The sequence below is a fragment of the Meriones unguiculatus genome, chromosome 6, assembly GCF_030254825.1.
Source record: "Meriones unguiculatus strain TT.TT164.6M chromosome 6, Bangor_MerUng_6.1, whole genome shotgun sequence".
Taxonomy (NCBI): Eukaryota; Metazoa; Chordata; class Mammalia; order Rodentia; family Muridae; genus Meriones; species Meriones unguiculatus.
Genome location: NC_083354.1, coordinates 21,878,066 through 21,891,738, shown reverse-complemented (window position 1 = coordinate 21,891,738; position 13,673 = coordinate 21,878,066). Strand labels below are relative to the sequence as shown.

At 39.6% G+C, this 13,673-nt stretch overlaps 1 protein-coding gene across 6 annotated transcripts in view; it reads right to left on the bottom strand.

Annotated features, from left to right (window-relative positions):
• Positions 1–13,673, bottom strand: part of Usp3 (ubiquitin specific peptidase 3) — a 77,839-nt gene that overhangs the window by 22,344 nt on the left and 41,822 nt on the right. For 5 of the 6 annotated variants that reach the window (XM_060384857.1, XM_060384854.1, XM_060384858.1 and 2 more), the window contains exons 4-8: positions 11,705–11,788; positions 9,265–9,346; positions 7,408–7,490; positions 5,860–5,973; positions 2,740–2,853 (exon numbers count right to left, since the gene is read on the bottom strand). In XM_060384857.1, the coding sequence (XP_060240840.1) occupies positions 2,740–2,853; positions 5,860–5,973; positions 7,408–7,490; positions 9,265–9,346; positions 11,705–11,788 (477 nt within the window). The remainder of the gene's footprint in view (positions 1–2,739; positions 2,854–5,859; positions 5,974–7,407; positions 7,491–9,264; positions 9,347–11,704; positions 11,789–13,673) is intronic. The other variant, XM_060384856.1, reaches the window with a different exon arrangement.

Sequence of the window (13,673 nt, the reverse complement as noted above, 5' to 3'; positions counted from 1 at the left end):
GTCATTAACTAAACCATGCTCACAGTTGGGCTATAGAAACCAGAAAGGGCAGGGATGTAAGCAGATTACATAGTATCAAAATATGGGGATGTGTCAAACATTCAAGGTGGAAGGACCATGATCACCCTGGGAACCAAGGAAAATGAACCATGGCTTCACTCAAAGAACATGTGCTGTGAACCAACTCCTAAACACTCTGGGCTCTAACTCTGGTCAGACCACCAAGGAGATGTGTAAGACTGAACAAGTTGCTTCTCTGTTCTGACTTCTCTACACTTAGGAGTAATACTTTCTGCATTGGCCAAAATGCTTTGTTGCTTGCTTTTTAGTAAGGATAAAGTACTTAGGGCTTGCCACATAGTAGACAGTCAATAAATGGGAACCTCTGTTACATGTTAAGTTAGAGCCTGAGGAGTGCCATCTAAACCCTCACTTTGACTTTTCCTACTTTAGAGTTAGGAAATTCTAAAATTCTTTGGAGTCTCTTCTGAGAGGAGACCTAAAGAGAATGATACACAAGTTTCCTTGAAAATAAAGACCAGTGTCTTCGGTGGCACATGCCTTTAATCCCAGCACTTGGGAGGTAGAGGAAGGCAGATCTCTGTTGAGTTCAAGGCCAGCCTTGGTCTACAGAGTGAGTTCTAGGACAGCCAAGGCTACAAAGAGAAACTGTTTGTAGAACAAACAAACAAACAAAACAATAACAACAAAACCAAAAAGCTGGATGTGAGGTAGAGGCAGGTGAATCTCTTATGAGTTCCACGCCAGCCAGGTCTACAAAGCAAGTGCAGGATAGCCAAGGCTACAGAGGGAAACCCTTTCTCGAAAAAAACAAACAAACCAAAATGAAAACAAAGACAGGTTAACAGTGGTTAAGTCATATATTTAAAGGCTGGACTCATTTGGTACGCAGTAAATTACAGAACTTTGATTTTTAACCTTTTAAACATTTCTCTATGTTAAAAGGTACAAAACATATTAAGTTTCACTACAATGTGTTTTTAAATAAGGAAGGATATATGCAAGATGCCAAATCATGACTTCTAAGAACTACAACTTGCTTCAATAAAAAAATAAAATTTAAGAAAAAAGAATAAAATCAGCCAAATATGGCAAACACTGGGCACTATACTTCTGTAATGATCTTAACTCTCACAGAAATGACAACCAAGAGAGGTAGGACAAGCTATCAGAGAAAGGGCAGGTCACTAAATAGGATTGGCCTTAATGTCTCCCAAAGTGTGACTGCTAGTGAGCTAAGTGACCTTTAGAACCTACACAGCACAGTGCCTGACACTGGACTGCCACTGCTTTCATTTCACTTCTTTGTGCGTGGCAGTATTACAGAATGAACCCGTGGCCTCGCACATACACACACCAGGCGCTAGTGCTCTACCGTTGAACCCCAGCCCTTACTTCATTCTTTCAATTGGAATAATAAACAGTACAAGGTGGCAATTATTTCCCTGTAAGACTTTAAAAAAAAATCAGAGCTGGAGCAAATGGTGGGATCTAGAAAAGATCATTCTGAGTGAAGTATCCCAAAAGGAGTAAGACAAACATGGTATATACTCGCTTATATAGACCTATAAGATATGATAAACATAATGAAATCTATATACCTAAAAAAGATAATCAAGAAAGCGGACATGGGGTAAGATGATCAATCCTCATTTAGAAAGACAAATAGGATGTGCATTGAACATATGACAGGAGTCTACCGCAGAAGGCATCTGAAAGACTCTACCTAACAGTGTTTCAAAGCAGATACTAAGACTCATAGCCAAACCTTCGGCAGAGTACAGGGAATCATAGGAAAGAAGGGGAGTTAGTATGATGTGGAAAGGAGAGGAGCTCCACAAGGACCAAATATATCTGGGCACAGGGTCTTTTCTGAGACTGACACTCAACCAAGGACTATGTATGTATATAACCTAGAACCTCTGCTCGGATGTAGCCCGTGGAAGCTCAGTAACCAATTGGTTTCCCATAGTAAGGGGAACAAGGACTATTTCTAACAGGAACTCAATGGCTGGCTCTTTGACCTCCTCACCCCCCAAGGGAGGAGCAGTCCTATTAGGCTACAGAGGAGGACTTTGCAGCCAGTCCTGAAGATACCTGATAAAACAAGGTCAGATGAAAGGGGAGGAGGTCCTCCTCTATCAGTGGACTTGGAAAGGGGCAGGGAGGAGATGAGGGAGGAAGGGTGGGATTGGGAGGGAATGAGGGAGCGGGATACAGCTGGGATACAGAGTTAACAAAATGTAACTAATAAGAAAAATAAAAAAATAAAAAATAAATTAAAAAAAAAAAGAGAGCTGGAGAGATGGCTCAGTAGTGAGGAGCACTGGCTGTTCTTTCAGAGGACCTGAGTTCAATTCCAAGCACCCACAAGATAGCTCACAACTTTCTGTAACTCCAGTTCCAGGGATTCTGACACCCGCAAAACATCGATGCACAGACAGACAGAAAGATAAGAAAGAGAGAGAAAGAGAACGAAAGAAAGAAGATGACAGAATGAGCAGAATTTTAAAAAATCAAGGAACTTTTGTCATCCATTACATATTCCTAGCACACATACGCTACTTAGGGGATTTTAAATAAAGCAGTTTTTACTCAGTCCCTTTGTTCATTTAATAAAAGTGCTGTTTTGAGCACTTGTAGTGTTAGCAGCCTTGTAAGATCTTAGAAGCAGTGAAAAGAGCACAGACGTCTTCAGCGCCCTTCTTCAATACTTACCTAAAATTAGGCATGATCTTCCAGACAACATAAAACAAGGACTCAGGGCTAAATGCAGTCTGGCTGCCTTGCCATAAAGCGCACAGTGTCTTTCTAAACTCTTCTACCAATGACCTGGGATAGAGGGAAAGACGGTAGCTTTAGCTTTTTTTTTTTTTTTTCTGATTTTTTTAAATTTTTTTTTTTACTATTAGTTACACTTTATTCATTTTGTAATCCCCCCATAAGCCCCTCCCACCTTCCCCACCCCATCCCACCGTCCCTCCCCCTTCTTCATGCATGCCCCTCCCCAAGTCCACTGATAGGGGAGGTCCTCTTCTCCTTCCTTCTGATCCTAGTCTATCCAACCTCATCAGGAATGGCTGCATTGTCATCTTCTGAAGCCTGGTAAGGCTGCTCCCCCTTCAGGGGGAGATGATCAAAGAGCAGGCCAATCAGATTATGTCAGAGACAATCCCTCTTCCCATTACTATGTAACCCACTTGGACACTGAACTATCACGTGCTACATTTGTGCAGGGGGTTCTAGGTTATCTCCATGAATAGTCCTTGGTTGGAGTATGAGTCTCTGGGAAGCTTTAGCATTTTTGAAGGCCATTATTTCAACATATATGACTCAGCTGTCTAAAATACATAATAAAAAATGAAAAATTTCAAGGGCTTAGTCTTTTGAACTAAGCCTGACAGCTATGTAAGAACATTTTAAAAGTCCATATAAATAGCAGTATTGTTGACAAAATTAATTTTTAGCTATATAGTCATCTTTGAGTCTATCCGGGTACTATTATTTTGTTCACTGAATTTAAGGGAAACACAAAACAGTAAAGCAGTGGATTATTTACAAGCAAATTACTTAAGCATGTTCATTTTGAAAATATAAACAAAGCAGCCAGGTGTGATGGCGAATACTTATAATCCCAGCACTCAGGGAGGCAGAGGCAGGTGGATCTCACAAAGTGAGTCCTGATACACAAAGTGAGTCGAGGACAGCCAAGGCTGCAGAGAAACCCTGTCTCAAAAACAAACAAACAAACAAACAAACAAACAAACCCCACACAAAAATGTAAACAATCTACATCCCTTCCCCATTTCCTGCCTTCACTTCACAGGGAACTTCCAGACTTAACTGTTTGCCTCTGCCCCAGACAGTGCATGTGGTCACAAGGCTGCTTCTGGGCTTAAAGCCACACAGTGAGCCTTCAACCTAACTCTAGAAGAGACTTTCTCTTAATGACTTTTGGTGTTTTGTGACAGGATCTCCCTATGTACCCTTGGCCATCTTGGAACTTGCTATATAGATCAGGTTGGCCTCAGACTCAAACTCCTCTGCTTCTACTGGAATTAAAGGTGTGCCCACCATTCCCGGCCTTCAGGACAGCCTTTATTTAGCTTTCCTTCCAATTCTGACAGGAACTTCCTACTGCACATCTTCCTGATCACTTCACAGTCATTATGTGCAAAACTTTTCCTGCTCTTCTCCCAACAGCTATTCTTGACTTCTTTCACAGAATCTCCATTTCTTATCAATCATATGAACTCCTAAAATAAAAACCTAGGAGTGTGCCACCTTCCAGGGGCATTTCCTCAGGGAAAAAAAAAAAAAGTAGTCCTTATCAATCCCTTCTTTTTGTCATAGCTAAAACACATTAGTAATGGAAGTGCCTCACTATCTGGGCTAATGTGGATGAAAAATGCTCCTCTAAGCAAGAAGGAGCCTAATGACTTTGCAAAAAAATGCTTGACAGATAACCTCTAAATTCACAAGGGAAAATAAAACCATGGATATTTAAGTTACAGTTAATTTTGATTTTCTGTGCATGTAGCTAAACTAATACATTTTTAATTCAGTTACCAGATTTGTCAATATAACCAACCACTCTTGAACACTTGACTGAAGGTTATCTCAGACAGCCTAGTATCTTCTTTTTCAACGCTGTAATCTAGAAGGTGCCTAGGATGCAAACCATGTGCCTACTCCCAGCAGACACTAGAATAGCTGCAAGGTGCTTGCTTAGCCTTCCATGCAGCTGAAGCAAGCTCCATGGTCTGGGTTCTGTACACTTGAAGCAGAAGTGAAGTGACACAAAAAAGCAGGAACAGCACCAAACTTTCCTTGGAGGTGGAAGAGGGAACAAGTACTACCCCAAGTCCAGGCACAGAATAGGCACCAGTGTCTTTGGAGGGCAGCTCTGCAAAATGGTGGCTTTGGAGCTAGCTCTGGGCTGACTTTCAACACATCCAATAATGCAGACTCATCATTTTTGGCCAAATCGGCCAGAGATAACTTCTGTAGGCTGTAACCAAATTCCAAATAACACCAATACACCAAGTGTTTCTCTTAACTTTTGTACACATGCATTTTCTCCTATTTCATTGCTGTCTCCTCTGACACAATGGAAGCCCCTTTAAATGCAGGTGCAATTTCCCATTCATGCTCTATGCTGCCACCAAACACCCTTCACACTGCATGACCCCTCTCCACATTGGGGATCGCTCTGTATTACCCAATATTCTAATATGCTCTAGCCCACTCTCTCTCCTCCCTCTCAGTCATTGAGGCAGAGCAGTGTCTCATAAAATGGCCTTTCAAAATTAGTGGGAAAAGGGTGTGGGGGGAGTGAAACAGGCAAGCAGGAAAAAACATTACATGCATACAGGTAAGCCAGTAAAGGTAAGGAAAAGATGCACTACACTATCAGTGTAACAGAAGGTCTTCTGAACCCTGGAAGGGCCAAGTGGCAGTGCAGTCTGAATGTGCCACTTCTGTTTTCAATCCCTCCATATTAACTCAAATTGACTATTAATTTTATTACCCAATTACCTAAGACTATCAGATCAATAGATTAACATGAACTAGCCATACTTATAAATACCCACACCTGGTCTTGCATATACAGATGCCTGCCTGCAAAGACTCAGGTGAAGTGGTAAGTTATCCTTCCCATTACAATAGCAGAATTAAAAAAAAAAAAGAACAATTAGTAAGATTATGAGCTAGATTAACACAATTTGAGAAGAGCTTTGTAAAACCTAATTATTACCTCAAATAATATAAAAAATCACCAGAGAGATTCATTTGTTTTGCAGCTCAAAGCCAGAAAGGATATTTCTGATAACTCACACATTGCTGTCCCCTTGGCTCCTGGTGTGGTATGTTCGCCTTCCTGCTGTTTTTCCATTCCTTAACTCCACAGCAGGCAGTTCTTTGAAATAACAGCAAAACTGTTCAATGTTACTATTTTAAAAGGAAGTGAAAAAAATTATTTCTTAAATAAAAGAATTTAAAGGAAAGCAAAAGTTTCTATAAAATCTACACAAGAATTTTTAAACTATGATCTTTCATTTGCTTCATTACACAGTAAATAATGCAGTTCTGTTCATTGTTATTCCCTCACTTTAAGAAATAGCACAGATATACAACTTTGAGGAGATTTCCCCTCCATCATAGGTTATCCTGTCCCTTCCTCCTTCTCTTTCCCTTTCTCCTCACTCATTCACTTCATACCTCCCCTTCTCTTGCCTTAAACTTCCTATGTGGTAGCCAAAAATGACCTCAGACTTCTAATTCCCTGCCTTACTTCCCAAATGCTGAGGTTACAGGCTTGCACCAGCACACCCAGCTTATGTGTGCTGGGGTTCATGCCAGGGCCTGATGTGCACTTGGGGTGCTCCTTATCAACTGAGCTACATCCTGCTTTCACTTCTTTTTTAGAGTACTTGTTTCCAAGTATTCAATAAAATAATTTCTTCAAATAAAACAAACTATGAAACCATCCAATAGAAATATTATTATTTAGATATGCTATATAAGATTTATAGTGACATATAATACAGATGTGCTCTATAAATACAGAAACAAACTAGAAGTAACTAGAATTTCTTTAAGGAAGAATAGATAAGTGGAAAGGCAAAATCTTCAAAGCAGATTCAGCATGCTCTGTCTCAAGTGTGCCCTGGGAAGATAACTAACTCCAGCCTTTGATGCCTCAATTAAAGTCTAAAACTACTAAAACTTTCAAAACAGTTTCTTCTACTGAGGTCAGCCCTATTGGCCACTTTCTTATTGCCACTCTGCTATGTTGTAAAGTGCTTATGGCTATGATGGAGACCTAACTAGTGGTGGATATAAGCTCTAAACCAGGTCCCCTGTAGCCCAGGGATCTACAGACTAAAGCCTACAAGCCAGATAGAGCACTCAGCCAGGGAACTTTTATGTTATCAATGAAGGTTTTTGTTGTTGTTTGTTTTGTTTTGTTTTTTTAACTTATCTTTTCCTTTGCTAATTGAGGTTTGGCTGTTGCCCAGCCTGTGCTTGAGCTGGCCATCTTCCTGCCTTAGCTTCCTGAGTAGCTGAGATTGGGATAAAATAGGAAAGAAACATGCACATGTTCTAAAATATTTATTATCCCACCTTTTACAGAGGTGTCCTGATCCTTCCTGTGGCCATTCAAGAAGCAAAAGGAAGTAAGAGCTGACCATGATTTTCTAACAGAACGTGCTTGAAGGAGTTTAGAGAAATTACATTATTTATTCTTCCTTCCTACTCTATTTTACTGAAGGAAAAGCACAGGAACTAGAGTTAGAGGCAGAAAGCAGGCTCTGAACACTGAGCCTTTGCTCTTGATCTGTAATGTCAAATACTTAAACCTCTGACTGTAGCATTCATTACCTGAGTGACTGAAGGATAGCATTCATGAAACAAGTGTTGCCCAAATTCCGAAGGCCTGTGGCACAAATGGCAGCTGTACTTCCCTGTAACATGGAAGAAGAGGCTATCAGTGTTCCAAGGGTGGCTAGTTGTTTTAAACATCTAAGCTAAGGCAAGGCCTCTGCTTGAAACTCTAGCACCAGGCCTATCTAGAAGCATCTCTTTACCCTTGTCTGCCCAGTGAATATTTCAGACAAATTCTCTAGGCTATGTGAGGGCATGGATGTTTTTGCGTTTGTTTCAGAGAAAATAAGCATCAGTAAGTACCACTGATGCAAGAAAGCAGGGAAATATATTCTAAGTTAATACATTTACATGAGTCTACTAAAATATAAAAATCACAAACATGTAAACCCCAGCTTCTAACTGAAAAGCATACCCAACTGACAGATATTTTCCTAGCAATGTGTCATGAACCATAACCATAAAATACTTCCTAAACTTCTTAAAAGTCAAAAGGTTGGTTTTCTGATTAGTTCTACAAATGCTCCAAGATATCTGAATACTACACCAGGAGGTAAACCCTCTAGTCCAACCCAAAACATCTCTGCCTTAGTCAGATGACTAAGAGAGTACCTTAGCTTTTTCTTCTAAAAATCCTTAAGACTTTAGTTAGGTACATGTCCAGTGGAGGCAAAAGGTCAAATGCAAGGCAAAAATATTGCTGGGTAATTTTAAAATATGTAGTAACTTTAAAATGAGTGCTTTCCAAGCTAAACAGAGAAACCCTGTCTCAAAAAAAACAAACAAACAAAAAAAACAAAAACAACAACAACAACAAAAAACCTAGGAGAAAGGAGAAAGGAAAAACTCAAGCTGCTCTCAGGATCCTGCCTAGCTACTTTATCAGGTCATGAAGTGATCAGTCAGACCCACTAGTATTCGAAGTGCAGGATAAGTTTTTATGTCAGCTTGACACAAGCTAAAGTCATCTCAGAGGAGGAAACCTCAATTAAAGATCTGGCTGTAGGCAAGCCTGTAGGGCATTTTCCTAATTAGTGATTGGTGAGGGAGGACCCAGCCCATTGTGAATGAGACCACCTCGGGTGGTCCTGTATTCTATAAGCAGCTGAGCAAGCCATGGGAAACCAACCAATAAGCAGCAGCCCTCTGGGGCCTCTGCAACAGCTCCTGTCTCCCGGTTCCTGCCCTGTTTGAGTTTCTGCCCTGAGTTCAATGATGAATTGTGATATGGAGGTGTACGCCGAACAAACCCTTTCCTCTCCAAGTTGCTTTGGTCATGGTGTTTCATCAAAGCAATAACTCTAAATAAGGATCTCTCAGAGAGAACCCCCGGAAGCTGCCTAATTAGGTGGTAAGCACTAAGAGTGAACTGCTTGGACTGGAAGTGCAGGGTGTGCTGGGCCACACCTTTAATCCCAGCCCTCAGAGGCAGAGGCAGACTGATTTTTTAGTTCAAGGCTAGTCTGGTCTACAAAGAAAGTTGCAGGCTGGCCAGGACTATACAGTGAGACCCTGTCTCAAACTAAAACAACAAAAACAAAACAAAAGACAGAAAACTGCTTGCAGGGTGGTGCAGGCCTTTGATCCCAGCACTGGGGAGGCAGAGACAGGCAGATCTCTGAGTTTGAAGCCAGCCTTGTCTACATAGAGAATTCTAGGATAGCCATGGCTACATAGACTATCTCCAAAAACAGAGGTGGTGGTGGTGGGTAATAAGTGGCAAACATTTTTGCAAAACACTTCAGATCAAGGCACACATTTAACAAGTTTATAAGAGGAAGGACACTTATTAGAGCTGTGACAAACAGTGATTAGATATTAACTCTTACATAGAAATAAATTTTAATTACTTACATTTACTTTTAATAACTTGCTGTTTAGTGATGAGTTTTCCAATAATTTTCTTTTCCTATGCCTGTCAGTTGTAAAGGCTGAGCTATTAAAATATAAACAGACAGTTAAAAAGACATTAATGAATACACAGTAGACTAAAGGATAAACTCAAGCTGCTCTCAGCGTCCAAGGCACAGAGTCCTGCACACAGTTCTGCCTGGCTGCTTTATCAGGCCATCAAGCAACCAGTGAGGCCCCTAGTGTTTGAAGTGAGCGAAGGCTTCTCACTTCCTGGAAATCCACACTGCTCCTCCACAGCAGGTGAGAGCTAGATGCTACTTCAAACAAAGCTGGCTCACCCAACCACCACTCCTTCAACCTACCCAATACAAGCTTCAAAATCCAGAAGATCTGCTCCTCATGACAAAACAAACAAACAAACACCGTGATCTTACATGACTGATAAGAAACAGCTAGTCTCAAATAATCTGTCATAGTTCACTCACTTGCCTTAGTGGACTAAAGGATTCTGAAGAATGACACAGCACAAGGACAAGGACATGTATAAGCTCAGTCATCCAATTTAGACTGCAAAGGACACTTCAGAGTAAATCCTAAGTACATTAGAAAAATCTCAAGATCGTTTTTTTTTTTTCTTAACAAAAATATTTTGCTTAAAATTCATCTCCCATCCTCTATCTCTTTAAAGTTAGAACCAGGAGAACTAATTTGAAGAAAATAAAAATTACCATTTAACAGTACAGGCTTTAAGTTTGCCAATTCATTTATATCATTTAAAATTACCAAAAACATATTTACTTTTCTTCCGCATGAACTACGGTGTCTTTGAAACACAGGTCTAATATCAGTTGCCTCAAGCCATCTAGCTGGTGACAAGATACAGGGGCTAACTCCCAGGATTAAAATACTATTTTACCAGTACTGAAAATGAGGAAGTCATATGAACACTGTCCATTCGCTTAACGAACATGACTAATACCTTTTGGGTTTAAACTACCTAAATAAAGCATTCTGCTTTTAAAAATATGTTATTGTATTTTATTCTCAGTTTTCTCAAGACAGTAGGGTCCCCTAGACCAGTAGTTCTCAACCTGTAGGTCATGGCCCCTTTTGGAGTTGAGCAACCCTTTCACAGGGGTCTCATTTCAGATATCCTCACTATCAGACATTGATATTACAACTTAAAACAGTAGCAAAATTACAGTTCTGAAGTATCAACAAAAACAATGTTGTGGTTGGGGTGAGCACACCATGAGGAGCTGTATTAAAGGGCCGCAGCGTCAGGAAGGTTGACAGCCACTGCTCTAGTCCACTCTATCCAATAGAACAGGCACTCACCATTACATGAAGCTATTTAAACTAGAGTTAATTAAAATGAAAATCAGTTTCTCAGTGACTTTTTCGGCACCTCTGTCTCTCATCAGACATAATCCCATGCTGCTCATCTCCAATTAAAGAACTAAAAGCACTTTGGAAAAGTAAGTAGCCAAAAGATGACACAAGTATCTAGACTATTTTAGTTCTTCTTTCCAGTTTTATAATCTATTCAGGCAGCAAGAAATGCATTAAAAAACTTCAGTTCACAAAGACTACATAGTATTACAACAGAAAACATTTTTTCCTCTACGTCTATTACTTTGAAGTATTCTACTGATTTACACTTACAGCATCAAGAGATGCTCCAGATGGCAATTTTCTCAATACTTTTTCAGTGCACCAACCAACTGCCCAATAAATCAGATGGACCTGACAATGTGCGTGATCTGTGATGAGCCACACAGATTTCACTTAAGGCAGCTGGCATTACAGGGCCAAGCAGAATGGCCATATGGGATCCTATTTATCATTTTCAGTTTTAGTTTTATCTGAATAAGCAATCTGGATATAGCAAGACAAGTCTTCACAAATTCTTCAATTTCTTTAGGGTCACAAAGCATTCACAGCTTTGTAATTTCAAGATCTATGTACTTCTTTACCAACAAACAAACAAAAAAAAAAAACAAAAACATACAAACTGAGGTCTTATGCTGTAGTTTCTTTGCAAAATACACACTTTCAAAGATCTTTCAAAGCAGATCTTCAATTCAGCAAAAAAATGTTCTAATGCCAGTACTTTTATAATTATCTTAATGTCCTTTTATGCTGCTTCCTTGCAACCACAAAATTCTTCCCTGTGAGTGAACTGAGTAGCTTGTAACTTTGTGGGTAGTAACTTAAAAACAGGCTCTTAGACCTGGATATGGTTTACATTAGTATTGAATGAAATACAGGCAGAGTTTAGATCTCTAACCCTAAGGCTTTGTCTATCAACATTTCAAACTGCATTCACATCATGATGATTACAAAGCTCTCAAAAAAACAAATAAAAACCAACCAAACAAACAGAAAACCAGCCCACTGGGTGACTCTGAGCTGCCCCCCTTCCGGGACCACTACTCACTTTTCCAAGTTCTGTAAGTGTTCTCTCACTTTCTGTACCAAGCCCAGCTTGGTGTCATTGACCACAAAATCGTCACAGCGATAACTGCAAAGAAAATACTAATCAGTGTCTGTAAAGACCTTGAGGAAGTGTATCAGTGGAGCACTGAGAGGCCTGGCTGCTGCCAGCAGTCACAGGGCTCTATAGGTCACTGTGCTGGGCTGAGCTTAAGGAGGATTTGGGGTCCACAATGGAATATTTTAAGAGCCTTTTCTTAAAGCCTCGTGGACAATGAGCACTAGTGTTTTTTCATGTTTTTATTTAAAAACTCCAGTTCTTCTTTTGGAAATGAAATAAGCTGTTACATGAGATACACTTTGTTAGTGGAGATACACAGAAAAGGAAACCAAAAGTACCCATTCTTCCCTGGTGGCATTAAGCCTCACACCTTACGGTGACACTTCTCAACCCAAGTTAATGGGGAGTTTGGAAGAGAAGAAACTAAAGTGAAAAGTAGAGAAAAGGTAGTTAACCTGTAGGGATATCTACATAGAAAAAGAAATGCATGTTAAACATTAAACTAGAAAGAGAATCTGATGAGTTGGGAAGACCTTCCAGCCTAGGCTGCGTCTTTCAGTACAATGGTGAGGCTTTGAGGGGGAAAAAAATTTACGATTTATTTCTTTATTATTTACACAGCATTCTGCTTACATATGTGCCTGTGTGCCAGAAGAGGGCACCAGATCTCACTATAGATAGTTATGAGCCACCATGTGGTTGCTGGGAAGAAAAAATGTTTTAAATATTTTTAAAAATTGATAGTCTATGTGGTAGCAAGTTGATAAGTGACTTCAAGGAATTACACAAAATAAACTTTGATTTGGTATTTAATTTTTGGTATTTAATATTGGTATTTAATTTTTCCTAGAAGAAGGTCAGTTTTAACAAAAATTAATTATAGACTAAGGTTTTTTTTAATTTTTGTTTTGTTTTTAATATGCAGCTTTGTATAAAACCATTTGTTTATTAAGCACCAAAAAAAATGAAAATAAAATTCAGAGCAAACAAAATTTTGAAAACATAACAATTAGAAAAAAGTAGGTCATCTGTAGCAGAACCCCTTTCATATATGAAATTACTTGATAACAATGAAAGTGACAGGAGAAAGTAATCGAAAACAACAGTTACACACAAAATTATGGCGTGGTTATTCAAAGCAGTGCAAATTCAAGTGGGTGTGCTCAGAGACTTCGGAATGTCACACACTGTCAGTCAGGGCCTCTCTAAGGCAGTCTTCAAGTTCTCAGCGCTACCTCCAAGCATCCCCACAAACATCCAGAGCAATCCTTCGTAACCCAGGACTGCCATTCTTTCTAAAATCAAGATGCCTGTAAGAGGAGATCTGATTATCCCTCCTCTCAATATCAATTTTAAGGGCCAATGTTACTTTATCTTTGAAAACCTGGGTACCTCGGTGAACATTAAGCATTCCCTGAAGAACAAATTATATTTTCATTTTATGTTTCTGTAAATTAATGCATATCATTTTGATAAAACAGAACCCAAATGTTCAAACCAAAAACCACTCCAATTGCCAGCATTCACTAAGAGATGCAGTTTAAGAACAACTTCAGATCACCAGATGCCACCACACATAATCACAAGTAACCCTCTAACTGCTCTCGAAACATGGCTGCTTTTTTTAAAGAAATGATTTCATATTAACTGGTTTGCTTCTCTTTTAGGTTTTTTTTCCTGATACAGGGTTTCTCTGTGTAGCCCTGCTGTCCTGTACTCACTTTGTAGACCAGGCTGGCCTCAAACTCACAGAGATCCACCTGCCTTACTTTCCTGAGTATTAGGACTAAAGGCGTGTGCCACCAACTCCCAGCTTCTTAAAGTATGGCTTTTGGTATGACATGGATTCAGCCTAGGATATAAAATTATATTGGTTAAAGTAACATTTTTATATACTGAAATATAAGACTTA